At 49.1% G+C, this 26,925-nt stretch overlaps 11 protein-coding genes across 13 annotated transcripts; 6 read left to right on the top strand and 5 right to left on the bottom strand.

The window, feature by feature from the left end:
• Positions 1-1,874: 1,874 nt before the first annotated feature.
• On the top strand, positions 1,875-5,038 carry FVEG_15375 (hypothetical protein; the record flags this gene model as incomplete). Of its 2 annotated transcripts, XM_018904502.1 has the most annotated exons (5): positions 2,532-2,886; positions 3,263-3,576; positions 3,630-3,917; positions 3,966-4,332; positions 4,474-5,023. In XM_018904502.1, the coding sequence occupies 5 exons, from the start codon at positions 2,532-2,534 to the stop codon at positions 4,572-4,574; spliced, it is 1,425 nt and encodes a 474-aa protein (XP_018748209.1). In that variant the 3' UTR covers positions 4,575-5,023. The 2 variants fall into 2 exon arrangements, with proteins under 2 accessions (XP_018748208.1, XP_018748209.1); XM_018904501.1 differs by having other exon boundaries at positions 1,875-2,886; positions 3,966-5,038.
• On the bottom strand, positions 4,864-7,332 carry FVEG_03974 (hypothetical protein). The gene is made up of 2 exons (XM_018891656.1): positions 6,867-7,332; positions 4,864-6,812 (listed from the first exon to the last, which is right to left on the bottom strand). Exons 1-2 carry the CDS (start codon positions 7,269-7,271, stop codon positions 5,010-5,012), a joined length of 2,208 nt encoding a protein of 735 aa, XP_018748210.1. The 5' UTR covers positions 7,272-7,332; the 3' UTR covers positions 4,864-5,009.
• A 384-nt stretch (positions 7,333-7,716) lies between these two features.
• Positions 7,717-9,895, bottom strand: FVEG_03975 (alpha 1,6-mannosyltransferase). Its single transcript, XM_018891657.1, has 2 exons — positions 8,338-9,895; positions 7,717-8,287 (listed from the first exon to the last, which is right to left on the bottom strand). The coding sequence occupies exons 1-2, from the start codon at positions 9,410-9,412 to the stop codon at positions 8,193-8,195; spliced, it is 1,170 nt and encodes a 389-aa protein (XP_018748211.1). The 5' UTR covers positions 9,413-9,895; the 3' UTR covers positions 7,717-8,192.
• Positions 9,896-14,029: 4,134 nt separating this feature from the next.
• FVEG_03976 (hypothetical protein) lies at positions 14,030-16,240 on the top strand. Its single transcript, XM_018891658.1, has 6 exons — positions 14,030-14,816; positions 14,894-15,067; positions 15,129-15,159; positions 15,262-15,359; positions 15,419-15,631; positions 15,695-16,240. The coding sequence occupies exons 1-6, from the start codon at positions 14,557-14,559 to the stop codon at positions 15,711-15,713; spliced, it is 795 nt and encodes a 264-aa protein (XP_018748212.1). The 5' UTR covers positions 14,030-14,556; the 3' UTR covers positions 15,714-16,240.
• Positions 16,241-16,533: 293 nt separating this feature from the next.
• FVEG_03977 (hypothetical protein) lies at positions 16,534-17,114 on the bottom strand (the record flags this gene model as incomplete). Its single annotated transcript, XM_018891659.1, has 2 exons — positions 16,534-16,990; positions 17,039-17,114. The coding sequence occupies 2 exons, from the start codon at positions 17,112-17,114 to the stop codon at positions 16,560-16,562; spliced, it is 507 nt and encodes a 168-aa protein (XP_018748213.1). The 3' UTR covers positions 16,534-16,559.
• A 507-nt stretch (positions 17,115-17,621) lies between these two features.
• FVEG_03978 (hypothetical protein) lies at positions 17,622-19,173 on the top strand. 2 transcript variants are annotated; one of them, XM_018891660.1, is made up of 3 exons: positions 17,622-17,866; positions 17,941-18,126; positions 18,212-19,173. In XM_018891660.1, the coding sequence occupies exons 1-3, from the start codon at positions 17,801-17,803 to the stop codon at positions 18,914-18,916; spliced, it is 957 nt and encodes a 318-aa protein (XP_018748214.1). In that variant the 5' UTR covers positions 17,622-17,800; the 3' UTR covers positions 18,917-19,173. The 2 variants fall into 2 exon arrangements, with proteins under 2 accessions (XP_018748214.1, XP_018748215.1); XM_018891661.1 differs by having other exon boundaries at positions 17,622-18,126.
• Positions 19,174-19,349: 176 nt separating this feature from the next.
• On the bottom strand, positions 19,350-20,466 carry FVEG_03979 (hypothetical protein; the record flags this gene model as incomplete). The annotated part of the gene is made up of 3 exons (XM_018891662.1): positions 19,350-19,834; positions 19,887-20,186; positions 20,265-20,466. The coding sequence occupies 3 exons, from the start codon at positions 20,464-20,466 to the stop codon at positions 19,350-19,352; spliced, it is 987 nt and encodes a 328-aa protein (XP_018748216.1).
• Positions 20,467-20,733: 267 nt separating this feature from the next.
• On the top strand, positions 20,734-20,898 carry FVEG_15376 (hypothetical protein; the record flags this gene model as incomplete). Its single annotated transcript, XM_018904503.1, has 1 exon — positions 20,734-20,898. The coding sequence occupies one exon, from the start codon at positions 20,734-20,736 to the stop codon at positions 20,896-20,898; it is 165 nt and encodes a 54-aa protein (XP_018748217.1).
• Positions 20,899-21,328: 430 nt separating this feature from the next.
• Positions 21,329-22,139, top strand: FVEG_03980 (F-type H+-transporting ATPase subunit J). The gene is made up of 4 exons (XM_018891663.1): positions 21,329-21,501; positions 21,567-21,596; positions 21,714-21,764; positions 21,816-22,139. Exons 1-4 carry the CDS (start codon positions 21,453-21,455, stop codon positions 21,869-21,871), a joined length of 186 nt encoding a protein of 61 aa, XP_018748218.1. The 5' UTR covers positions 21,329-21,452; the 3' UTR covers positions 21,872-22,139.
• Positions 22,140-22,606: 467 nt separating this feature from the next.
• On the top strand, positions 22,607-23,962 carry FVEG_03981 (hypothetical protein). Its single transcript, XM_018891664.1, has 2 exons — positions 22,607-22,900; positions 23,017-23,962. Exons 1-2 carry the CDS (start codon positions 22,726-22,728, stop codon positions 23,727-23,729), a joined length of 888 nt encoding a protein of 295 aa, XP_018748219.1. The 5' UTR covers positions 22,607-22,725; the 3' UTR covers positions 23,730-23,962.
• On the bottom strand, positions 22,734-25,751 carry FVEG_03982 (26S proteasome regulatory subunit N5). The gene is made up of 4 exons (XM_018891665.1): positions 25,472-25,751; positions 25,356-25,415; positions 24,583-25,302; positions 22,734-24,528 (listed from the first exon to the last, which is right to left on the bottom strand). Exons 1-4 carry the CDS (start codon positions 25,553-25,555, stop codon positions 23,947-23,949), a joined length of 1,446 nt encoding a protein of 481 aa, XP_018748220.1. The 5' UTR covers positions 25,556-25,751; the 3' UTR covers positions 22,734-23,946.
• Between the last annotated feature and the right edge of the window lie 1,174 nt (positions 25,752-26,925).

Genomic DNA, 26,925 nt, shown 5'->3' with positions numbered 1-26,925 from the left:
AAGTCATACTAGAATTAGGTGAGTCTTGATAAATTTGCTCAAATCTTTTTGTGTTTAGGATATAGAACCCAAGGTTCTTGACTCCCCTAAGGAGGGTTGGAGGGGTATGTAAGATAACTTGAAAAATACCCATCGATCCGTCTCGGGTTGAAAAGACGGTGGAGGAGACTTCGACAGTGAGTCGAGATGTCGATGTTCCAAGATGAGTAAGTATACAAGCTAACGCGGGCTGCAAGTGCATAGAGCACTAACGTAAGCGAATGGCTGCATCGACGTTCCAAGAAGCTCTTCTGTTCGTCACCAGTGAGTGAGTGAGTGATGTATCATGCAGCTCGCCACTGAAGTTACTGACTCAAACTGGCAATCTCTGAATACAAGTGAGTGAGTGAGTGACAAGGGCAGAGTTTGAGAGAGTCAAATCATCCATCTCAATTGCAGCCCGTGCTTCTGTACCGAGGTTGCATGAGTCCACTGCATGAATTGGCCAATCGATTCCGAGGAAATCATCATCAGCCCAAAGATGCTGGTTCTGAAGCAGCCAGGCTCCATAGCGGGGAATAAGTCAATCAATCAATGAGCGACCTGACAAGGGCCTTGCACTGGCATTACTGGGTACCCAAGGAGTCTAAGTTTAACAGCTTGCTTGATTTGCAGAAGCGTACATGGTGCGCATCTATCTATAAAATCACACGAGAATGACATCTTGAGGTATAAAATTTGGTGACTGTTTGATTTTCTGACTTTTCGCTTCCCACCAAACTTAGCCAATGCGAAAAACTAGGGTTTTACGGGAGCGAGTCGCCACTAGGAAAAGGGGTAATGAACCAAGAGAGATCTACGGTGCAGTCTGACGGTCCTCGCCTCAGATTAGGTAGGGTGCTAGCTAAGGTATGTACTAGGTAAGGTAGCCAGGCTAAAAGCTTAAGGAACCTTGGCTGTCAATAAGAAAGAAAGAACAAGATAAGTCAAGAGAGGGGCAAGACTGAGCAATTATACCAGAATGGCTTGTTCTCATTGGTTTATTCTCCGTCTCATCGAAATGGAAAGCTTTGAGCAACGGTGGCTGGCTGGGCTGGACTGGACTGGACCCCTTGGTCCCCTGGAGCTAGGGCCATCTAGAATCTCGAAATTTCCTTGGAATGAGTGAGGCCGGCGACAGGACAGTGGTAACTTGGGTACGTCCCTGTATATATGTAATTAATATTTGTTTGTTTCTACTGGTGGAGGGTGACATCCATCCACCTTATTCTTATTCGGAACGGAACTGCCTAAGTTAAATGGATAGGTACAGTACCTAGGTATGGATGTTCTGGCTGATGCAGGGATGAGAAGAGGAACAAGCGCCGGCTGCAGTGAGTGGGTGATGTGCTGAAATATTGTTGATCAAAAGGAGAACCAAGGTGATTGATTCATGGAGGATCTTGTTCTCATGTCACTGCGAGGCAATGCTACAACACTTTTTCTCATGGCTCTACTGAACTCTTGTCTATCCAATTGAGGTCAATTTAATTTTTTTTGGTCCTATTCTACTCTGCAAAATGCTGTTTTTTTTAGTTTTTGAACAGCAATACCTCCTCTATCAAACAATCTCAGATCAGATCCAGTGCCAATGCAGTCCAGCTGCATCTCTTGCTCACCGCTTTCGCAGGTGGGGTACTCAGGTTCTCCCTCGCTCAACAGCTCTGCAGCAGGTGGGTACGTACAGTGAAGGTGGACACCCTGGCACTGGCACTGGCACTGGTCTGCCTACTCCCCGTAAATACCCCCGCTATCATGGATGGATGGTAGTGCAGTGCGCTACCTAGCCTACCCCCCTACGAGCCTCTCCTCCTCTTAGCCCGGACAGTTCTCAAGTTAATTCTCGGGGGGTTCAAAATTCATCGGGATCCCAATTCTCTGAGGTTCCTTTTAGCTGCCCGATCCTCGAACATTTCTTTTCCTCCTCCTCCCTTTCTCCCCTCCTCTTTCTCCTTCTCCTCCTCCATACTCATTACCTAAAGGCATTGCATTGCATTCGCTGTTCATTGTGTTCAGTTTTGCTTGTTGAGAACGAAGGCCTTTGGCAAACTCCAACGGCTTTTACTCGACATTTGATTAGCTGCGCGCATCCTCGACAAAGCGAGCGACAGGGGAATCTTTGCTTAACTTTTTTCTATGATTTGGATCTCGATTGAACCTTGCATCGCTATATCGTTGAACCGAAAGTTTCCTCCCCACATTGCGAGAAAGAAGCCACAGCCCAGCTACATTATCTGATCTGATCTGACCTCTACCAACTCAATTCCTTGGTTGGAGAGTCTCTTGCTCTCACCCGAATTTACATCTTTTTGTGGCCTCCGACTCCGACCCGCGGACCCCTCCCTCCCTCCTTCCACCCACAGCAACAGCAGCAGCAGCCAGCCAGCCATAGCTCTACGCCTCCCTACCACGGACCTGGTCTAAAGATAAGACAGAGGACACAGCATCCTCTTACACGACACGAAGCGAAAACTGCACGAGAATACATCTTTTCCTGTCGCGGGCGCTCAACAATGAGCGACCATCCAGTCATGCAGGTCGAGGACAAGATCGTCCCCGGACCTTCTGTCGCCAGCAACGAGACAGTCGTAGAGGAGACGGCGGTCATTAGACAAGATGTGACTGTCATTACAACAACAGACGAGGCTACAGGCCCCAATTCAGCCTTGAGCAGCACCGCCAATCCCACTTCACCAACCACTACTGCCCCACGACCACGACTCAAGAAGGACAACAGCACGCCCAACATGAACGGGCCACTCTACATGCAGACTGCCGGGAACAAGACAGTGCTTGTCCGCCGACTTAAGCGCAAGGAGGAGAGCACCTGGAAGCATCTCTCGCGCTGGTTTGTCGAGAACCAAATCGGTACGTTACTCTCCAACCTCCTCTTTTTCTTGCCGACCATGGATGGATTGCGAGCCAACGGGCGACGTACATGTCGATGTCGTGGGGGTGTCAACTGCCAAGGGTGTCAAGTCAAAGTCCAGTCTTGTCCCTGGTTAATGACCCTTTGGGAATAGGAGGGTGTCGCACCTCAGCAGCACCCCGCGTGGCACGGCATCCCTACAGTACCATCCCAGGCCTCTAAGGGTCCTTTCCTGCTACGCTACGCTACCTAAACGCCTCGCTCCCATGGCTTGACAGGTTGATCGTCTGCTGGTGTGCGTCTGTGTGTGTGCATTGATTTGGCCATCTTATCTTGTTCTGCCGAACTCAAGCTGACAGCTGGTTTCCATTTTAGGCCTCTCTTTTAACCTCCTCGCTCTCATCTTTCTCGCCCAGACCTTTATCCCCAAAGCTCGAGAACACACACATAAATTCTTCCATCTCAGCTACTACAGCTCTCAGTCCGGCCAGTATCGCATCGGTTACGATGATGCCTATTTCATCACCTTCTGCGTTATTCTCTTCACCGGTCTTCGCGCCGCCACCATGGAATACGTTCTTGCACCCATTGGTCGACTCCAAGGCATCAGCAACCGCAAGAACCTGACTCGATTCAGCGAGCAAGCTTGGCTTATGGTATACTATACTGTCTTCTGGCCGTGGGGCGTGGTAGGTACCATATTACCCAAATATGTGAGAAGCATGCGCTGACGTCGGTATAGTACATTTATTGCACTTCCCCTCACTATATGAGCATGGAGAATCTCTGGACCGACTGGCCTAACCGCGAGCTCGACGGTCTCATGAAGGCCTATCTCCTCTGCCAGTGGGCTTTCTGGCTGCAGCAGATGATTGTTATCAACATTGAGGAGCGCCGTAAGGACCATTGGCAGATGTTTACCCATCACATTGTCACCACCGCTCTTATCTTCGCCTGCTACACTTACCACCACACCCGTGTCGGTAACTTCATCCTAGTTATCATGGATGTTGTTGATCTGTTTCTCCCCGTAAGTTTCCTTACTTTGCTTGTCAGTCGACTTGCTAATTCAGTGCAGCTCGCCAAGTGCCTCAAGTATTGCGGCTTCAAGAAAGTCTGTGATGTCATGTTTGGCCTCTTTGTTGTTTCGTGGTTCATTGCTCGCCACGTTTTATACATTGCGGTCTGCTGGTCCATCTACTCAGACACTCCCCGGATCATGCCCACTGGCTGCTTCAAGGGGAACAATGAGAATATGATTGGTCCCATTGACCCTCCAGTCGGCTGGAAGTATCTGGTCGACCCTTTCATCAACCCTGAAGGCCTCGTTTGTTATAATGAGACCATCAAGTGGAGTTTCCTTGCTCCCCTCCTCTTCCTCCAAGTCATTACTATCGGCTGGTTTACCATGATCGTTCGCGTCATTATCAAGGTCCTGAAGGGAGGCGATGCTGAAGATGTCCGAAGTGACGATGAGGGTGGCGAAGAAGAGGAGGAAGAGGAGTTTGTGTACGAAGAGGCACAGCCCTTGGAGGAGGAGGTTGGCGTCGAAGAGCTCGACCTCCGAAACTGGGAGCGACGATCAGGCGTTAAGAAACAAGCTAGCAGCTCAGGAGTGAGCCTCCCTGGCCACAGTGATCGAAAGGAGTTGTTAGGTCGTATTGGCTGCGAGAAGCAGGTCGACTAGATGAGGCCACGTGTTGGGATTCAGTTTAACGGCATTTTTCTCGTTCCGCATCCGAGTGATGCTCGCATTTTTGAACATTTTTTCTGCTTTTGTTTTATGTTTGGGCTTGCATTTATGGGAAGAAGATATCTTGCCCGCTGTCTTGATCACAACGACTGGTAGATGGGAGCTAACGAAAAACAACCGAGGCCAGGAACCTCGTAGGATCTGCATTGGAGAGCTCCGCTAAAGAATAGACGGCCGCAATTAGAGACGACGATTGCTTCTTTGCAAGGAAGACTAAAAAAGTCCTTTTTTGACGATTTCTAAAGGCTTTGGATGGGAACACTTGATCATCTGTCTGCTTGGCTTTTCAAGAGAAGAAAGATAGCCCATTTGCGAATGATACCTCGATTATAACGCTGTCAATGCAATGAATTACTTTAATTGAACCTCTTATGGCTGCGCCGCCTTGTTGTCCTCGTCACCTAGTATTTCCTTCGCATAGTCCTTTAACTTGTACTTCTGCACCTTTCCGCTTGGTGTTTTGGGATACTCATCGATCCAGAACACATACTTGGGCACGAGATGCTTGGACAGCTTTGTCGCAACCCACTGTCTTAACCCGTCTCTTGACAAAGTTCCTGGCTCTTCAGTGTTTGCTTTATCAATGGGCGCCTCCTCCGTGTCTTTCATATGATCTAGAGGCGTCCATCCTCGCGCAGGGATAACGAATGCAGCGACTGCCTCGCCATATCGCTCGTCAGGGACTCCCACGACACTGGCTTCTCGTACACCTTCATGCGTTAGAAGGCAGTCTTCCACTTCTAACGGGTGAATATTCTCTCCGCCACGGATAATAAGGTCCTTGATTCGGCCAGTGATCTGCACGTAGCCTTGTTCGTCCATCTCGGCTTCATCACCAGAGTACATCCATATTGTCCCGTCTTCTGGATCTGGTTTACGGACCTCAGCTGTTCGAGCCTCATCCCCGTGGTAGCCCTCCATGACAAGATAGCCGGCCGCAGCAAGCTCGCCTCGTTCCCCGATAGGGAGGGTCTTGCTGTGATCAAGGGGATCGACAATCTTGACGCCTGTGTGCGGCATGACACGGCCTATGGATGAGGTTCGTTTTTCGAAGGGATCCGAGGGGCTGGTCATGCAGCTCACCGGAGCCGTCTCGGTCTGGCCATAGCAGATAACTAGATCCTGGAGACCAAGACGCTCGTATAATGTGTTCATAAGAGAAGGAGGGACGCTGCTGCCAGCAGCAATGCCCTTACGTAGGTGACGAGGTGGTTGTGAGACAACATTGCCTCGATCCAGGGCCTCAAGAACAGCAACGAACATGGTATTCACACCATACAGACCCGTAGCTTCATGATCGACACACATGCGAAGAGTAGCCTCAGGGTCGAACGCAGGGCTGGGGAAAAGGATACCAGCGCCTGTCGTAGCCGTAGCCATGTATCCCAACACACAGCCGAAGCAGTGAAATAGGGGGGGAGGGACCACGATACGGTCATCGGCGTGAAGACCCATTCGGTGAGCTATCAAAGCACCGTTGTTGAGGATTGCACGATGTGAGAGCATGGCTGCTTTGGGAAGCGAGGTCGTGCCCGATGTGAATTGGATGTTGATGACGTCGCTTGGTTTCAGAGGAGAGTCTGGCTTTACTGTATGAACTGGGCCGTCGATTAGAGATTGGTAGGGAGTAAAGGCCCGGTATGATTTGAGGTCGAATTTGATATCTGGATGGCTCGCCAGGTTGTCCAGCACCACAACGTTACGCAAAGAGGGAACCGTCTCGCTCTGGATCTTGGACGAGGATACGTCCCCCACAATGCTCTGGAGCAAGTGCTGGTTACTTCGGCCTCTTCCTGGCTTGTAAGCCAGATCCGTCACAGCACCGATAATGAGGGTTTCCACGGATAGATGCTTCAGCGCTGCAGCTACTTGCTGCTCGTTGAAGCCTGGGTTCAGCGGCACGAGAATAGCACCAAGTTTGAAGCAGGCGTATGTCAAAGCAGCAAATTCAGGGCCATTGCCGAGAGATACAGCCACGCAGTCTCCCTTTTGCACGCCGAGCGAGGAGAGAGAATGTGCGAGGCTGTTGGATAACGAGTCCAGGGCGTAGTATGTTAGTGTCGACTCATGTGAATTAGGGCCTGGGGAACGAGCGATGACAGCTTCGCGATCTCCGTGGGCTGAAACAACTGAAGCAAAATGTTCTGGGATTGTGCCATTATAAAGAAGAGGCTATGATATGTCAGCAATGCTCTCTGAGTTGATGGGATATTGATGAGGCCGTACCTCTTTGGGGCCCCATCGAATGCTTAGATTGGAGGTAGCGAGTGTTCTCACTTGACATGCTCTGAGGATTGTTCTTAAGGGCAGATGTGTTTTCTTGAAGCTCTGACGTATTACGGTCTGCATTGTGGAAGCTGTGATAAACTCGCCTGATGTAGATGTGGATGTGGAGTTTAAAAGATCTTTGTAGAACAGGGAGAGGCGGGTTCTTGGTTTAATGTACAATTGCAATTGCAATTGCAAGACGAGGCGAGGCGGGGGACATGCATGCGTAGGTACATACATACACCGGCTCTGAGCTTGACTTGTTGCGAGAGCTTCAGTCTTGGAAATAAGGTACCTAGGTATCCGTACCCGAGTATGGATAAGGATGTTCCTTGAGGCGTATGATCCTCGGCTATAGGTCATCGCCAGGACCTCCCTCCTTCCCCTTCCCCTTCCACATCCACATCCACATCCACCGTCCTTGATCCTCTCCTGTTCTTACTCCTTCCAGTTCCGTCACCTCTCCACATTCGATTCTCTAACTGCCAACGGCAGCGGGAGTGGGAGGCCGAACCCCTCAGCGGCTCAACAGAATGAACCAATCACGTACCGTTCTCTCCGCTAAAACCTGGGGAAATACGGGGACGGCTATCGCTGTAGGAGCCCATTGATTTCAGTATCGAGACCGCGGAAACAACGGCTATGTTCAAGCCGTGGACCCAATTGGAAAAGGCACCTAGGTACCTAGTTATTCGCAGTTGATTGTTTGGTTCGCAGCAGTAGCGCAACACTGAAATACCTGGCCCGAGTCCCGCTGTGAATTATAAAGTCAGCATCTTCAATCACATGTCACAGCTACAAGTATAATGCTTTGAACAAATCTGGCTCTTCAACCTTTGTATGAAGTTTCGTGGTATATGCTTGTTCGCTTCATCCTTCAATCGACAATCCTGAGAAACTCCTTTCTCCTTCAGTGTCCACGAGACATATGGTTGCCTACAAGTGGGCGACGATGCGGTAAAAACAAGATCAAGAAACAGATCTATCCCAAAGCACAGAAAATGACTTTCCTAGCGATATCTTTCATACACAAAATAGAGTCTAGTACCGTTCCCCTCAAACTTTTTATATCTTCCATCGCAATGCAACTGCCAGAGTTTGACGGACCTCTGGCTCGAACAACAGCTAATGCGGAAACCAGCCCAGAAACGGACACGAGGGTGTCATTAGAAAAGAGTAAAGAGTAGCAGCTGAAATGTACAGGCTCGAGAAGTAAATCTTCATAGTCGTTGCTAAACATTAGGTATCGTGGTTATGGTTGTGGTTCTGCTTCGGATTATAATGTTATTGCAAGGGTGCTTGGGGTGCCTGAGCCGCCTGCTGTCCCTCTTGTTGTTGCTGCTCGCCCATGTGGCGCTCGCTCTCAGGTTTCCACGTTCCTATCTAGGATTAGCCAATGTTGATCTGTCATGAGCAGGAGATTCCTTACCTTCAAAGTCGTGCTTGACGAAAGCCATTGGGTCGTCGGGCTCCTTTGCACCCATCTGTCCCACTCCAGGTGAGAAGCTTGTGATGGGCAACACAACCACATCTCCCACTCGCTTACTCGTCTCCATGCCAGTAAAGTTCTTGTAATCGATCGTGCCCTTGCTTTGTGACATGTCAAAGAACCTTGGATCATTGAAGTATTCCATGATAGCATCTGTCCACACGGCAGGGCCAGTGAACTCAACAACGTTTCTGTCGATGAACTTTTCCAGCTTGCCTTGATTCTTCAATTCTAATGTCTTCTTGGTAATGCGCGTGATGATATCGCGAAGAACAGGGTGGCCAGGTTTGGCCTGTATCGTCCACTGACAGAACTGGATACGACGACTGTACCACTGAGCCCAGTCGGGGCGATCAGGGTCTGCCTCAATGCCAATGACGAGACCAATAGTATCGCGAGGAATCTGTTCAGGCAACCATTTCACCGAGCTTTGAATTGCATATGTATCGATATCAGAATAGATGCCGCCTCGAGCGAAGAGAATCAGATAACGGAAGAAGTCGGCCTTCAGAACAGGCATGGGGAGGCTTCGGTACGCCTCAACGACTTCGGGAACCGTGGCGTAGAGTAAGCGAATAAGGTTAACGGCAACGTCGTCGGTAATGACTTCGTGGACAAAGCCAGGGTGCTCCTCCCTCCAAGACGCATGGTGGTCCTTGAACTGAAAATCACCTTGATCAGGGCTTTGCTTCCACGTTTGCCAGATGTAAGCTGGAAACTTGGTCGCAACATCGTAAGGATAGGCGTATTCGAGCTTCTCAAAAATTGACATGCCAGACATGTCAATGCGAGGCCGCGTGCGACGCTCCTTTACCTCCATCTCCTTTTGTTGTTCGGGTGGTGGTGACACGGCTTGGTTTGAGGCAGGGACATCGTTCTTGCTTGTGTCAACGGCGGTTGCAGCAGCATCTTTGGCAGCTGGGACGACAGGCGTTGTTGTATGAGACCTTGTCAATAGGAAGAAAACAGTGAGGATGAAAACCGCAGCCACGATGGCGCGGCGAGAGTTGAGCATGGCGACGACGGCTGCGAGGCGACTGTGGTATCGAAACGCCAGGTATGTACGAAGTCGCAGTCTTTTTTGGATATTCGTCGATAAGGAGCGATGCCCAGGATAAGGGACAGGGGTAGGAAGCGAAGGTCGAGAAACGAAAGGACTGCTATAATAGCATAGAAAAGCGAGTGTGGCCAGGCAGAAGCCAGTATCAACAAGGGAACAAACACAAGCAAGCAGCTGAATGCGACAGAAGAAGAAGAATGAGTTTGGAAAAATGTGTGTCGGCCAAATAAGTTGATCGTAGTGGACAACAGTCAAATTGAGGCGAGCGAGGGATGAATCTCCAAAGCCAGGGGCCCGCAGTTGGAGACGGTGGAGCTGGCACGTACTGAACTAAGGTATTGCAGCGGATAACTCAAGAAACTGGATGGACCCTGGACAAATTGAGGTCGCGGCGCAATCCAATTATTTCGGTATGCTACAGTAGCTGTGCAGTAAGCTAGCTCACCAACGGCGCGGTCGCAAAGCGGAGCAGCTGATATGCTGGTAGTAGGTTCGGCCAATAAGGAGAGAGGTGAAGATGAATTGCAAGTGAAAGAGGAACCGGCCTTTATCTGGTCAACAAGGATCGTTATCAGGAAGTTTAGGCTCGATGCGGTACGGAGTAGTTATTAAGGAGAATGGGAATAAGAAAGGTACAAAATGGGGGTTGTTTGATGAGGGTTTGGAAGAGAGGATGATATTGCAAAGATCCAATGTAAGGGAAATTCTGAGCCTCCACTCGCCGTCAATTACGTGGAACGTGGAGAGATCCTTACTGGATAAGTACTTTTGCAACGGAAGAAGGCACGGAGTACGCGGTCATCTTTCCTCACGTTTTCGGTTTTCCCATATGGGATCTAACATAGGAGCTAGGATAGGACGAGGAAGGTGGTGATGATGACAGCAAGCACAACCAGGCCAGTGCAAGCCCAGAGGTTAAGGTACTATTGATGGAAGTGACACAGACGGCCCGCTTTCGTGCGCTGAACAACAAGTCTCCTTGAGGACGAGTTACCCCTGAAACTCGATGATACTGTGATCAGTAACTTGCCATGGTGGGATGAATCTGTAAGGAGTAACGGTCTGGAAGAAGCCGTTTCTTACGACGTGAGCACGCTGTAACATGCGCAGCCACAGGGGCTACTATGCAGTAGCGAGTGAGATTCTAGACGCATCTTGGCCAGTACAATTTGATTAGAAAAATGATACTTACATATTGCTAGCAACGAGGCTATCATCGCCAAGACCTTGTGAGATAGATAAACCCGACTTCAACAGATTCCATCCTTGTCCCTTGAGTCAAACAAGTTTGTCCCAACCACAATTTTGACACAGTAATGCGCCCGCCGACCGATTCGACCCAGTTGAGATCTAACCTCATCTCGATTCAGATATGTTACCTGGACGGTTCGCTGATGGCACAAGGTGCAACAATGGTGCAATAACTTGACTTGCCAGAGCGAGCTAGACTGCCCTGACAGAAAATCAAACCCGTCAGGAGTTGCGGCTTGCCGTTTGCCGGGCTGGTGCACATATCCTGGATCACAATTCGTCTCACCAAGTGACACATACTGTTGATCGCGAAATACAGTGCCACTTTCGGAATAAGGTTGCAGAACAAGCCTTTTCTAGCGTTACGTTGGAGATTTCGAAACAGGCGAGGGCAGGGGTTGTCCGCGGAGCATCTCTGTTACAGCCTCTCAGTCGCTGCTTCGAATCCTGTTACAATGGAACCTGCTTGCGTGTCGGCGATCAAAGGACCACGATCATCGTGAAAAGAGCGGAGACTTGTTGTAAAGGGGGTCCAGGTTAAAACCCCCCTGAGGGACGGAAAAATCAACGTTTCTTCGTTATGAGCGAACATGGAAATATTTGGCTTTCGGCATGGGTATACAACGTGATTTGGCGACCGCTCCTAAATCTTGTGTAGCGGGAAAATCTGTGTGCACTTCGCGAAGCAGTTTGCGTTTCGCATAGGTGAGCAAACATCTGACAAAGTTCTCATCTCGGTCTCAAGTGCCGAGCTCCTCTGTTTCATTCCTTAGGGGAGACTAGATGGTAGCAGCAGTGGTATTCTTTGTTCCAGAACATTGAAGAGGCATGGCTCTACATACCTTAGTCTAGGCATGTGATGACAGAATTAGGAGCATTTAGTCTAGAATTAGGATGCCTTGAGATTAATTTTGTGACTGGTGATTAAGGGTCAGAGTTCTATTGTCTCCCCTTCACAACATCCTAGCTCTTGTTTGCGGTCTAACACTGTGACAGATAAGATTGAGTGAGATATGAACTGGAATGATAGCAGGACAGCCAAGCTCAACTTCATTACTTCATGCCGACAAGCCGTAGCCAAGCGTCATGTTGTCGGATTGCATCTTCCCAGCGAGACATCAATTGGGACTGTTAATTACAGTGCCGTTCGAGGTTATTGGTCAACATAGCTTTTCCAACACTGCTAAGCAGTTCGTTCACCTTGTGATCTTTGAGAATGACCTCTCGAGTCTCCAGGCTGTGTCTGGCCAGTTCGGACTTACTGTGAATTGTAGTTACATATCCATGGTGGTCGTAGGATCTATGCTCCGTAGAATCCATAGCGTCAGCCAAAATCCATATGCAGCTCGATTTAAACCCCGACGCTTGCTGACGAAGCACTAAATCGGTGATGCTTTTTCAGCAACTTCTTGAGTTCATCGTAGGCGCGCGCAGAAACCATTCCGGATTTCCAACAATTCTTGTTTGTTGATCAGCTTTCTAGGCCAAAGCCGACTCTAAGCCCGGGATTAAGTCATTATTGAAGGCGAACTCTTTACGAATCCGAAAATTCCGTTCACTTACAAACTTGCCGAGGGAGTGCCTAGGCTCGGAAACAAAATCATATTCTTGACATGCCATGTCTACGCCTATTACAGGACATGACATAGGGGGCGCGCGCGGTAATAAACGCCCGAGCTACTCCGTAGTTGTCTTGGTGTTTTGTCTAGTATCATGGACTTTAGCGTATGTAGACCAGCGGCCCGTAGGCACCGTTCTTGTTAAATCCGTAGACTACGTTGAACAGAACTGTGGATCGGTATGATGAACTCTGGTTTTTGGTGGTTTCGGAATTCAAGATCCTACTAGGTCAACATGATCTTCACCAACCTATCATGTTGCATCCCGTCCTCCCTTTCCGTCTGCAGCTCGACGTAGGTTAGTCCTCCACGTTGAATTGGGTGTCACCTTTGATGGAGGGCATGGTTTTTCTTGGCACAGAGTAATCATGATAATCCCAACCATGAGAGGTCGAAAGCAAGCTCCCCCGCCCCCATTTCGAAGAGCATGTTGTACGACATAAGAGCTCAAGAAGCTCTGATCTGCATAATATGTAGGTTGACAACGTGCAGATGTGCGTTATCGAGTGCTACCATGCGTAATAATAAACTGGTGGATGGATGGACGATGTGTTGTACACCAACAGCATGATATTCATAGCGACGAAACAGAACAGAACAAAACAAAACAAAACAAACAAAGGAATCGACTGCTTGACCAATCCTCCTCATGATGACGGATCCTACAGCCCTAGCAGCTGCATCATGATCTTATTCCTATTCGGGTAATAATCGTGGACTTGACAACCCTTCAATTTGTCAGCCCAGCATCTCCAAGGTCCGGATTCTGACACAACGGGCTTTGCTCTTTGCCCGGCAGCCGCCACAACGAAGGGACTCAGATACAGATAGACAATGGATATTAGCAACAGCAACAGCTTCCAAGAAGAGACCAATCTTGGCTTACTCTGCCACAGAGTTTAATTGATTAATTATCGTCGTTCGCTTGCCACACCCGGGCCTCTCGGTTCTTGTAGACTCTCCGAGGATGCCGAATCAAGCAAGCCCCGCTCCTGAGCGGACTTACAGGCTTAAGTCCCAACATTTGCATAATCAATAGGGCTCTTCGGCTCGGGTAGGCACTGTTTGTAAGGCATTCGGCCGCTGAAGGTGGGATAGGGAAAGCCCTCCAAAGACAAGCCTGACTCGCCATGTCAAGATCTGGGATCACATATAGGTGCATGTACTGATGATACCTGTACCTCGACGAATGGTTAGTGCACTAACTGCAAAACGAAAGCCTTCCGTCTTGTCGGGTCTGATTCTTAACATGATCTCCACCTTGATCGGCGATGGAACCCGCATTTCATGTCTTCGTCCGGAGCGCGCCCTCTAAAGCCGCGGATATAGTCTCCTGTACGGGTACGAATTGCTCTGTAATTGGACCCTGAGGTGCACAGGTCAGCCACACCTGTAAAGTAGGAGGAGTTCTGCTTAGTAGTGAGTTGGCTTTGGAACTTTGGCCTTGTCCGGAAGCTTCAGTAGGCAGTGTACAACCGCAGGACTTGAGGGCTAAACCCGTCCATGGAATCTGGAGATTTGCAAGCATGACAAAACGGGCCAGAAGCCACGCCCTTGTTGGACTTGACTGTACTGTACAAGTTGTAGCTGAGATGTAGCGTACCTTACCTTGGGCCTGGAGTTGCAGTACGCCCTACACGCCCCCCTAGCTTGAATACTTTTACGGCATGCCATGGGTTGGGTAATCATAATGGATGGATCTCGTTATCCGTGGTGTTGGTTGACCTCCATCTTAAATACCTTGGCCGATCCTGTCCTGCGTTGCCCTGACCTTCTTGCGTGTTTGTAGTTCATCATTTCATCACTGATATATTGATTGACGACGTTATAACATCTCACGAACACGATCTCACCATTACTCGAAATAATTAAAGTCGACCATCATTATTAAACTTCCTTCGGGGTTCGGGGATTGCGACTTTTGCATCCACAAACCGCTTACACAACCAAGCCAAGCCGACAGGACCATATAAGTTGCCGCCTCCCGCCATCAATCCGCCCCGATAGCATATCCGCGAGCAATAACGTTATATATACCAACCCAAATCGTCCTGTCAATTTCACAAGCCTTCAATCCTTTCAATTATTCGACGGTAGTACGCAGATGTTATCATAAGGTTTCCAACACACCCGAATCCTCGTATTGCGACATTAGACTGCCATAAGGCGTCTCATTCAAATACTCGCTTTCAATTTCAACATCTACCTACACCAAGGAACAACATAATCATGGCGACCGAAACCGATACTCTCTCGTTCTCGTTACCAACTAGTACTGCTCCCACCGATTTTTCTGAATCCACATGCATGCCTCACTCGACTCCCTTTTACCCAGTCCCCGACAAGCCAGCCGAGTGGGATTCTAGAATACCACCACTGCAGCCGACCCCACAATCACAAGATACTGTATCAGGGGGTGGATGTTTCAACGACGGAGGTCTTTTATATAGAGTTCAGGCTGAGCGCGAATGTCGAGAGGGACCTGGCAAGTAAGTTGGAAGAAACATCTAGGATTGCCGAATTGGTTCGGACGTTGAAATGCTGACTATACTTTGGTACTTCTTAGAACCGTTGAAGAGGCCTGCCAACGCTCTCTGAACCACTTCCCATGTCCTGGACTCGCCTTTCCGATGCCTGCCCTCGACTTTGATTTTCGAATCGCTGTTCGTTTAAATCAAGAGGCTGTCCATGTTGACTCAGGCAACACCAAGGAAATTACCACCGTAGCAGCGGGAGTTTGGTGAGTTAGCTGCTTTTGCTTATGAAGGCTATGTTAGAAGGCCAACTAACTTGTACTATAGGTCCGGATCTTTTGGCCACGGCCGCGTCATTGTGCGTTTTCCCCTTTTTCACACACCCCCCCAACCCCTTTTAGAATTCTACACTTTATCCAATTCGTGGCTGACTGAGGAGGATTTTATGTGTGGTGTATAGGCAGGCGGATATGATCTTGGCCAGGCACGCGGTTTTAGGCCCATGAGGCTTGTCGAGGGCGCCTTTGTCGTCCAAACAAGTGATGAACAGCCTGCACTGTAAGTTTTCAGAATTCTTACAAGTCACTAGACTTGGGTTTAACTAACTCATCGGCCAGTCTCGAAATGCGCACTCGCGGTTCTCTCTCAGGACCCGCAGATGTTCTCGACACTCTATTAAGCCCTCGGGCCCCCAAGGACATTGACCCACGACGATATGGATTCCGCATGTTCGCCACGTTCAAGACATCCGACAAGCGTTACGCCGAAATCGTCAACTGTGGATTATGGGTGGCCAGTGGTGCCTGGCGTGGCGAGCACTTGGTTATCGAGTAAGTCCCTCTCTTGAGTCATAGTCCCCATCTTACAAGGCCGTGCCTAATCACAAGTCGCAGTGCCTACCGTGTTACATGAAAATTCGCAAATCACCAGCAAGCGAAAGATCCGAATGACTTGACTTGACTTGACTTGACAGAAACGACATATTTAGCATTGCATAAGGGATCCTGACTGGATAGCGGATCCCTCGGCGCACCACGGGAGTTGGTCTTTAAATAGCCGAGTCAGTTTTCGACCCGGTTAGCAAATAGGAGGAAATGGACGGATGATGACGATGCATTGAGCGGCGTAGACATTGGATCTTGAGACTTTCCCATCTATTCCTTAATCCTCATTTGGTTGGGTAGTGATGAATTGAATGACCTCCCTACTCAAAACCATATAGCGTTATTTGACGACAAGCTAACATTCCATCTCAATTTTGGTGCATGTAATTCCATCCGGTACTTACGTCGGTCTCTTGCTCGGGTCATAATATACCGAGGGTGCGTTTCCGAGTTATCATTATCAAGCAAGAACGTTCTCCTCCTTGGGCGGCTATCATGGACCAATTCTTGATCAGTCGGTCACGCCAATTTCTATTGCTTATTAGGACTATGCCCGAAGGTCAAGCGGCCTCTGATTTGGCTTGGCTGATTGATTCATAATCACTGTCTCTCGAGCTGACCCAAGCCCTCAGCTCCTCAATTATCGAAGTCAACTTAGATCTCGATACTGTCAAATTGGCTTGTTTTGTGTGGCCGTTGTACATACCCGCGCATTCCGACTCGGACGCCGTGGACTTTGTTCTATGGGGAAACTGTCAGCAAAACACAATGCTAATCCAGGATTCGATGCAATGTTACTTGCCATGTAGATCTGATGCAACACAGTCTTGCTGCCGTGTCCCTGAATCCATATCGCCGTGCCTACGGACCTATCTCACTTGAGCTTAATCCGGAGTTCCAGACAACTGAGCTTCCTCAGGCGACTCTGGTCCTCCTCGTCTCCACTGGCCACCACATCGTCCACGGCTCCGACGGTTCCTGTCGTGATCTCCACTTCACAGTCTCCCTCCTGCTCAAACCAACTCGCGACCGCGAGGATCTTCTCAATAGCTTTACCCGTTCCTGCCAGTGTCACGGCAGTACTGTCCACATCTCCGCCGCTATGTCGCTGCAGCGCCTCAACACGCGAGTGTAGGGACGCGTACTTGGGTGCTGCGCCAGTTGTCTTGAGTGAGTCATCAAGCTGTTTACGGGCACGCTTGACCACAGCCATGAACGGTGTCCTTGAAGACACGTAGATGATGCGAGATTTGGATGATGCTGGCGCCTGGCGCCTGGTTAAAGGGCGTTTCTCGACACGAGCGCCTGGGAAGTGTTAGTCACACATTCGTAGTATTTTTGTGAAAACTGTACCTTCTGAAATAGCAGGCAGCTTACTCAAGGTACCATATACCTTGCTTGGAGCCTTGGAAGCCTCGGTCGAAGCCATATTGTCGTTTTTATGAGTTTTCGCTGCCTGATATTGATCGGCAAATGAACACTGAAAAAGAACTTTTTTACAGGTTTTGAAGGAATGTGCTTAAACAAATCCAACTTTGTAAATGTCACGAGTCCTCCTTTTGAATCGATTGTTTCTAGCCGCCTCAGTTTTCAAGGATGCTTGATGATGGATGATGCCTAGCGTGAGCAGAAGTTGAAGTGATGGGAAGAAGACATGAATAGAAAGGAAGAGCAAAAAGGGTCTGAGATACGGACACCGCCGCTACTATCGCGATGCTTTCATAAACTGCGGTGAGAAAGCGACCTTCGAATCGATACTTTTTGAAAGATTTGAATTAGATGATGAGAACAATTTTTATATGTCAATAAACTTTATATCATTGTCGTAAAATCTTCCTTTCAAAGTTGAGCACGAGAGCGCCACAGATCTGTGGCGCAGCTCATGCACCCCAAATGTAGCGTTTCTAGCGTCCCAGCGGCCCGCTACAAACGTCATCTTGAAGCTGTCGGCTGAGCTCACCTAGAGTCAATATTCTTTCGGGCTACTCGTCCATCTCCAACTCGTTCCTGATCAGTCTCGGTCCGTCATCCCCATAACCTTGCCGCCGTTATCTTCTCTCATGGCTGCCTACCTTGCTACCCGAGTAGTATCGATCAGCTAGGCACCTGTTCATAATGTCCATTGCAATCTGGCCTCCTGTCTCGCCAGCCGAGCTCAGACTTAAAGCCTCCGAAACCCAGGTACTGCGACCTCCTGCGGCGAAGCGAAACGAGAGGAAATAAGCCAAGAAAATATGCTGATCTACTTTGATAAGGTACGCGAACTCGATTGGATCGTCGACGAGACACTCGAGGTCTGCCGCGATCTTAAACACGGCCTCGAGGATTGCTATGCGCTCCTCGCGCCTATCGATCCGGGCAGTACACTCGTCATGAGTACGCCGCGTAACGAAAAAGTGAAGGGCACGCTCACTCGTGTCGGTACTCGTATTGTTAAAGGCGTAAGGCTGCTTGTTGAGCTCATGCCTCCCTGCGTGCAGCTCTAGCTCCAGCTTCGTTCTGCATGCTGACGTCCTTCGATCGCAGACTATACACCTCCAGCTTCGAACGATACCTCCACAGACACTGTCCCTCTCGCAGTCCAAAGCCACCCATATCCAAGGCCTCGATGCTTTGCACGGCTACCTAAACCAGTCCATAGATCTCCTCGCTATTACTTTGTCTAAACCACAGGACGCTAGCTCACTCGCCTCTACTCTCAGCATCCTTGCTGATTCTCTCTCCGATTCATCAGCTATTCTTAAAGGACCTCCTTTAACAGACTCTGATCCTGCTTGGCAGATGTGCTCGTGTTCACCAGATCAGTTTGTGCCATCAATTGGGCCCAACCTCAGCTTTTATCTAGGTCTTCAAGAAAGCTGCATAATTCTGTGGCTGCGTGCTCTAGAACCTGTTCATGCGCATGTTCATTTTGGCACCAAGCTCGGTCTAGCCTTTGGAACTGTACGTCGGCTGGAGCATGACGAGATGGACACCGTTTTCCGGTATAACACACAGGGGTCCAACATTGGCGGCTCGAAGCGGGGCAGTGCCCGCCATACCCCGGAGCCAGGATCGTCCGCTGCAGAAGTGGATAGTAACGATATTCAGGAAGTCTATGTCCGGGAAAAGGTACGCGTCGAAAGCGCAGATCCGAGTCTCATATCTATTCAGTCCAAGCTTAGCTACCTCAGTCACATGCTTGGCCAAGCCCGAAGGAACATTGCTGAGGTCCTAAGTGTTGACTCTTAGAAGTGAGGGGAAAGGCCATGTGAGCAGCTTTGCATGTAAACTGATTGGATACCCTTGGCGTTAAGGTGAAAATGGTTGTTATTGGGCGGGGTTTTCGCTTCCAAGCTTGTTTCGAATTATCATAGGCTTCGAAAGCGTTAAATCGGCATCACTTTATGTCGCGATGTTATAAATACTCGTTGTTCGGTTTCAGATGAACTTGCAGAAATTTAGATAATACATCTATCCATGCAATCCATAATCCACATTCCACCGCTCCTCTGCTAAAACCGTAAAGACTCTTGACATAAACAAAATGGACTATGCTGTAAAAACGGAAAGAGACAGCCTCTTATCTCGTACAGGAGGCATGTTCAGCCTGGATTTGACCAGGCCGGTGAGATGATCAGAATACTATGGAGTGAGAGCGGCGGCAGTGTTGTCGCTTGAACATTTATCGAACAGGAGACCAAGGCATTGGGACGAGGATCCTTGACTTCATGCTCTGGATAAGAGGCACTGTCTTGTGGACTGTGTCACTCCAGCCCTCGACCTGCCAGCTCTGTTCACGACGGCCTCGACGCTCCTCAAGATTGGCAAACTGCCACAGATGGTGGACTGTGTTAAGATCGCCAATCTGAACGAACCAAGCGCCTACACCCTCCATAACCTCACGGCGGGCCTTGAGACCTCGTCGCCAGTGTGTCTCCCACTCCAGCAGGTTGCCGGGGTGCAGCGTGTAAGAACGCAACTCAAAGATGCCACCGAGCGATCGTGGGGGGGTGGTTGGCCAGAAAGAGAATTCTTGCATAAGAGAGACGTTCTTCGAGTTGATTAGGCCCTTTAGCTTATTATCAAAGTCGGCAAATTCGGGATGGTGAGTAATTGAGTATCGGGATTGATGGTAACCTTCGTATTTTTGGTATTCCCAGATGTGGACTGTTGAGATGGTTAGTTGTCAGAAAGCATAATGCAATTAATCATAACCTACCGAAGGTATCACAATCGCCAACTTCTGTCCTCCAGCTTCCGACCAAATTCACCTTGTTCTCCGGGGCGTTCGCCATCTTGGGATACCATTTCCCGACGAGATCGACATACTCGTCAACCTTCTCAGGCTTGACTTCGTGAAGAACGATCGAATGGACGTACTTGCCACGGGCAAGAACTTGACTGAAGCTTGCTTCGAGCTGAGCATCGAGCTCACGACCCTCCTTGGTACCGTAAATGAGGTTCGTCAAAGGGCCCGCCTTGCGGGAAGGTTCAGGCTCCTTCACCTCCTTAGAGCGTCCTACATGGTCATTCTGTGAGCCCTCGACCGACGCGTTGAAAGGAACGTTAGCAGACTGCGGGTGAGAGGGCAACGAACTGGCTTCTCGCTTCTTCTGTGCCTCGACCAGGTGATCGCGGAATTCCTTCTGCTTCTGACTGAACTTATCGACCTCTGCATGTGTAGGGTTGACATCTCCCAGTGAAGGTGTGCGACCGTTAAGGATAGCAGTCGAACTCAGAGCTCGCACGCCTGCGAGAGGAGTGACGGCAGCGGCGCGTGCAAATTGACGACTGAGCATTTTGAGGATGGTTGGAGCTTAGAGCTTTGATTGAGGTGCGGTGAGGAATGGAGATGCAAAGTGTCGAGGTGGATGGGGCGCAATTGGTGTCTAATAAAGCTGACACTGGCGCGGGCGCGGGGAGATTGCGGGCGATCTTGCAGATGACAACAACGTTAAAACGTCAAACGTTGGAGTTGTGCGGTTGTAGATCTTAGAGGGACCAAGACGGACAGGGGATATGCTGAAAGGAGAAAATACACCGAGGAGACGGAAGCAGAAGGTCAGATGCGGCAGGATTGGTGGCAATCAAATGCTGGCAGGGCACAGCAGAAGCGGGAAGGCAGGCGTTTAAGCGTCAAGGTGGTATCAAAGCACCTTTTGGTTGAGATTGCCCTGGCACTGGCAAACCTAAGGAGGAGGGCGAAGCGCGTGGACGATTGGGCAGCTTAGAGTTGGAGGGACGGAACGGCTTTCGGTTACACGCCCAGTGAATGTATAATTCACCCCGCACTTTTTGGGTAAGTCTTGGTTGTTTTGAATGACGAGTATGACGAGTACAGACTCTATGAGCCTTTGACAGAGAAACAAGGACAAAATAGAGTGATTTAATTGAGGGAAACAGGAGTGATGAGATCAGACGGTTTGAAGTACGTACACTACCTTCTTAAAGCTGGAGCTTGGGGAGCTATCTGATGATGTCACCCCGGCTCCGTCACGTGTAAACCTAAGCTTCCATTAGCGCGTCGAAGAATGCGGGGTTCGGTTCGGTTGGGCCTGCTGTTCCTCAGCTATGGCAAGGTACGTACCCTCCTTACTCAGCAACTCCCAACTCTTTCTGCCTCAGCCTCAAGGCACACAGAAAACCATCCGGGCTCGGCTTCGGCAGAACCCGCTCGGAGCTGTGCCGTTCGGAAAAAGGCTCGTCCTGTAGCAATCTCAATCTTGAAGCGATACAATCCATCAAACCGAACCTACCTCCCACGATACCCACGAAATCCGTCATCATGTCTTGGCTCGGTGTTCAACCCCTCAAGAAGTTCAACGCTCCCTTCTGTATGTTCCATTGTGACCCGTCTATCTGCGTCACCGTGAACGTGTCTCGCTGACTCCTCCATTAGTGAAGCCTTACTGGCCCTTCTTCGCTGCCGGTACGTGATGTTGCGCAATTCATCCGACAAAACGATTCTTTCCCGATCATATAGCGCCGTACCCGACTTCGATTGGTCTTTTGATGAGTTTCGGACAGCAATTGATTCTTGATATAGGTGTTGTCATTGCCTATGGCGTCAACTCCGCCCAGACCGCGATGATGAACTGTACGACCCCCATCAGATGAGCACAGAGCGACGACTAATTAGATACAACAGCTGCCGAGTGGAAGAACGACCCCCGTAACCCCAACGCCAAGTCTGGCGGTCACTGAGTTTGATGGGAAGGAAATGGGATTTCGTCCAGCTAGCACGCATAATCGACCCGCTCGAACGCGAGGCCATGGTTCACGAGATGGAATTGTATCATAAAATCGAAAAAGGGGCTTAATTGACCTACACAACGATCATACGAAAGTTTCCCATGGATATAACTGCGAACGGCGAATGCCCTTGAACTCCGGATGCCCGATTGTGCGGGAAGCAAGACCAAGTCTGGTCTGGTTATGTGACATGCTCAACCCTTGACTCACTCTGAAATCTACCATCATGCTCCGTGGTTTATTTCTATTTTTGTGCAAGGAAGATGAACTATGGCCCAATACTCACCACGACATACTGGCTATTAAGCTTTTGTGGATGTAGTGGTCCATCATCATGGCCACATGATATCTCGTTTCTGTACTTACTTTGTATTGTGTCTGCGTCTGTTTCATGCAGATGCATCCCATTGCTTCCAGACCCTCTCGATATAATCCTCCGACGAGAAGGCTTGTACGTCAAGACGTGAAACTGTTGACAATAGCCATACTGGATATGATTAGTGGATAGCCTCTCATAATAGATCTCAACTATCGGATGAAACTGCAAGTTTAAGAGAACATGTCTAAAGACCTTGATTAACCAGCCATTGCTAAATTGTTGATAACGTTTGTGGTGGGGTTAAAGTACCGTCATGTTAAGCAACGGCCCGACGCCCTTCGAGAGAGATTTCTCCCACTGACAAATCATAAGAGCTTCTTTCTCCTAAATTTGCCATTATTACTCTCCACGCTCGACTCATACGGCCTACAACCTTGCTATCAGCACCGATTTAAGTCCGCTCCAGCATTCCATCACTTCTCTATAGATGCGTTTTCTTCTTAGTACTTTTTCTGCTGCTAGACCAACTGTGACTACGATTAGACGAGCCTCATCTTTCACCTTTTCTTCATACAAAGTTTGCTTATCTACAATGACCGCGACCACAGCTCCTAAGCCGAATGGCAATGGAAAACACGAGGTCAAGATTCTCATGCTTCATGGTGAGTAACCATGACATTCATGCAAAGAGACGCATTCCAAATGACTCTCGGTCATCTTTAGCATACCCTGGACTCACTCGTAATTTCACAAGTCCCTCACTGACATTTATCACCAGGCTACACACAATCTGGCGCTCTATTCCGAGCCAAAACTCGTGCCTTGGAGAAGACACTTGTCAAATTACTCAACCCTATCTCACTTCTCCCTGTCTTCCTTTATGCCACTGGTCCCAACCGCCTAAGTCCAGAAGACATTCCAGGCTATCAACCCCCTGAGGAGCCTCAGCCAGAGGACTACCAACCCGATACATGGGCATGGTTCCGCAAAGATGAAGCCACCGGAAATTATCGACTGTTCGACGAGGGCATGGCTACTGTTGGACATGCCATTCGAGAAGCAGAGGGCATCGATGCAGTGTGCGGTTTCAGCCAGGGTGGTGCCATGGCTGCACTTGTAGCAGCTGCTCTTGAGCCAGAACGCACTCTGCCTGAAGGAAAGGAGGGAGATTGGGCGAGAGGCCTCAGAGAAGCAAACTCTGGGAAGGCTCTTAAGTTCGTTGTTTCGTACTCCGGATTCTGGGCCACCCCCAACTCGCTCCAGTTCTGCTATGAGCCCAAGATCAAGACTCCTTCATTACACTTCCTTGGTAGTCTTGACACAGTGGTTGACGAGAGTCGAAGCCGAGCTCTCACAGATCGTTGTCAAGACCCTCTCGTACTTGTTCACCCAGGAGGTCACCACGTACCTGTGTCCAAACAGTGGGCAGCGCCTCTGGCTGGCTTCATCAAGGAGCATGGTCAGAACAATGAGCATAGAGTAGAGCGGTAATGAAAATTCTTGTCGAGGGATGATTTTTTGTTGCGACGTTCTCATTGAATTTTGGGAAAACGCATATAGACTAAGACGCATACGAATAGATAGACTTGGTGAAATACACCAAATACCATGTCATACGTCCTCATCCCGAGGACTATCTAACCTGTATAATTACAGACCACCCAAACCGTCATGAATTATGAACTGCTCTATCCTGTACTCCAAAATCTTATTTGGCAGGCTGGATTCGTGCCATCATCTCCTCCTTGGTGATGAGATGATCAATTCTTTCCAATAGTCCCAGAAGACTCTTCATGTTGTGACTCCATTCGTTGAGGACATCGTCAGCATCTCTAGGCTTTGCGAAGCTTACAATTCGTGCGGGTCGGTCAATTTTGGCGTAGACAGTCTTGGAAGTTACAAGCTCACTGATGTACTTCTCTGTCTCGTCCTCGGCAAGATCAAGTAGCTGAGTCAGGCGGCTCATCTGGATGCGAGTATAGTACTTGGCAATAACTCGGACGTTGTGCTCAATCACTCGCTTTCGCAGATCCTGCCATCGCTGGTGAGCCTTGTCGTCCGAAGATTGACCCAGCTGGGCGTCAAAGACATCGGTACTGCAGAGGTGAGGGCCGAATCTCTTAGAAATCTCTGGCCATCGCATCAACTCATGAACAGTAAAGAGTCGCAGAAGTTCTGCTTCGGCTGGAACTTCAGAGTTGCGTGTGTCTTTGTGGATTCGGTGAAGGAGGTCGTGCTGTTCGTTGTCATAGGGAGCTAGGATGACAAAGTAGATGATACGTTGCAGGACCTATGGTTAGGAAATTAGCAAAAGAGATCGATACTTCAGAGGCAGTCAACGTACAGGTCGAAGCTTGGTCGGGTCTTCCTCGACTGCTTCTGTGTCCAGAACCTGCCGATAATGCTTGCACACATCCAGGTACTTCTCCTCGTGTTTGGCAAGGATGATCTGCTGCTCGTAGTAACGCAGCTTCAGATCAGTTGTGTCATCCTCCTTCTCCTCGGGAACCTCCTCGCCGCGTGCCTTCTTCTTTTCACGCTCCTTTTGCTCCTTCTCAAGCTGCTCGGCCGTCTTTTTAGGCTTGCGAGAAAGATAGCGAGTGCTGATCTTGCGTCCTAGAATAGCAGCCTGTGTCCAGTCTCCGCTCTCAATGCATAGCTCGACCTGCGCCAAAATAAACTCGGTCTTTTCCCGTCGATCCATGGAACCAAAGGTCTCGACTTGAAGCTCGCAAAGAATCTCGGTGGCGGATTTTAGATCACCCTGCTTCTTCTTAATGTCGGACAGGATCTTGGTAACACGGGCTCGCTCGACTTCGACGAAGATCTTTCCTTCTGTTACTGTTCGCAGGGTCTCGATTACAGACAGCTTGGTCTTTAGGTCGGGAGTGTCGTCAAGGAAGCCCATGACAGTCTGGACCATCTTGGTGATGGCCTGCTTGAGCTGACTGTGCTTCTTGGACAAGACCAAGGTCTGGTCGTTCAACAAGCTCCAGTCGCCAGCGTTTTTGCATAGTGTAACGATTGCGATCAGGACTCGTGATGTGGACGCAAGATCGGAGGCCTAGTACTGGGTTAACGGCGAAGGGGAGTGAGCAGGCGTGAATCAATGCATACTTGTCGGGTTTGCTTCTCGAGCGCAGCAAGCTTCTCAATGGCGCCTTGGAGGTTACCGGACTAAACAGAGCGTCAGAAAAAGCCCAATATCGGTAGCTAAAAGCTCAAAAACCTACCGCAGCCAGCTTCTCAGCTTCGGGAAGCTGCTGGTCAACCTCCTTCGAGAAGTCCTTCTCGGGCTTTAAAACTCCGTCAGACATGGTAGCGATCGCGATGTAGGCCCCTCAAGATCTGTAATTATCGGCCAAGGTTTGAATTGGAGGGTTCGAGTTCAGGGATTGTTTGAGTTCAATGTTGTTGCGATGAGTTTAAGGTCGTGGGGGCGTGTTTGGTTTAGTCCAAGCTGGTCGATTCAGTGACGAGGCTCACGCAAGAGGCTCCTGCCTGCCTGTCAGTAGGTCCCCACCAAGCGAAGCAGGACCAGGCCTGGAAGTTAGTGGGACCGATTCCGGATTCTCCGTCATCCAACTTCGGGGGCACGTGACCCATGTCCTCAACTGCAGTCAGGCACCTAGGTTCAAAGGCGGTGTCACCACCGACGCAATCAAACTGATTTCGTGAGCTCTTAAAGTGCTCTAAAATAGTTTCTTGCTAGAAACTCTGCAGGGCCTGAGGAAATACGAGCCTAAATTTGGACATTATTGGACAAGTTAATTCACTTTAGGGTAACAGACTGCCTAATGGAAGCTTGCAATGCACTCTGTGTTAGGAACTATCGAAAGGGAATACGAAGACGAATTTGCAACAAACTGTCACGATACGGTAGAACATTAGCATTGGCATAAATGAGTCTTTGTATTCCTTCTAACTTACATGGGGTCTTCAACTCCTGAGCCAACAAGCTCAAAATGCGTGTTACAGTAAGAGATTGTTTTGCAATTCGTTCTGTTCGTGGTTATAACTATAGCTATAGCCATGTTAAGAAAATAATATCTTCACTTGAAGATATCCGGAGTCTGAAGTTTGCAAGTGTCAATCAGTAATTCTAAATGTTTCCCAGAACGAGGTGTTGAAAGCTTTATCTATCACAAAACTTAAAGAGAAATGCTAACCTAGACTCAAACCTTTTTTTCACACCAATTGACAAAGCCAGGGTCAGGAGGTTGTGATAGATATGGAACTACTCAAGGAAAAACACTCGGGCAGATCTCAAGATAGGGACAGGCTTGTCATCGCACAATAATTGCACGATTGCCCGTTCATTCATTGCAACCTGTACTTGTATTGTGCTGTCGAAATGAATGCTCGAAATGAGATCTGAGCGAAGTGAGGATTTCCAAAATGTTTTCCGGAATTGAGAAGCAGAAATTTTGTGATTTTGATGCATAAGTTGCCCTCCAGTGCCTACAGTCCCCTCAACGAAGCAAAATCACAGTGTCATATTGCAGACTAGCTGTAAGTGCAAATTCATTACCAAGGAGGCATACAATCTAATATGGTGCAATAGAAATCGCCTAGATACGAGCCGAGATCAAAGCGTTAGACCCCTTCTGCCGAGTATAGAGTCATCCTCATCGACGTCTGTATGTATCTAGATTTGTTCAGCCAGTGAGCTACTAGGATGTTTGCT

Source organism: Fusarium verticillioides, chromosome 2 (genome assembly GCF_000149555.1).
Source record: "Fusarium verticillioides 7600 chromosome 2, whole genome shotgun sequence".
Lineage (NCBI taxonomy): Eukaryota > Fungi > Ascomycota > Sordariomycetes > Hypocreales > Nectriaceae > Fusarium > Fusarium verticillioides.
Note: the sequence above shows the minus strand (reverse complement) of the source record. Positions and strands in the feature narration are given on the sequence as shown.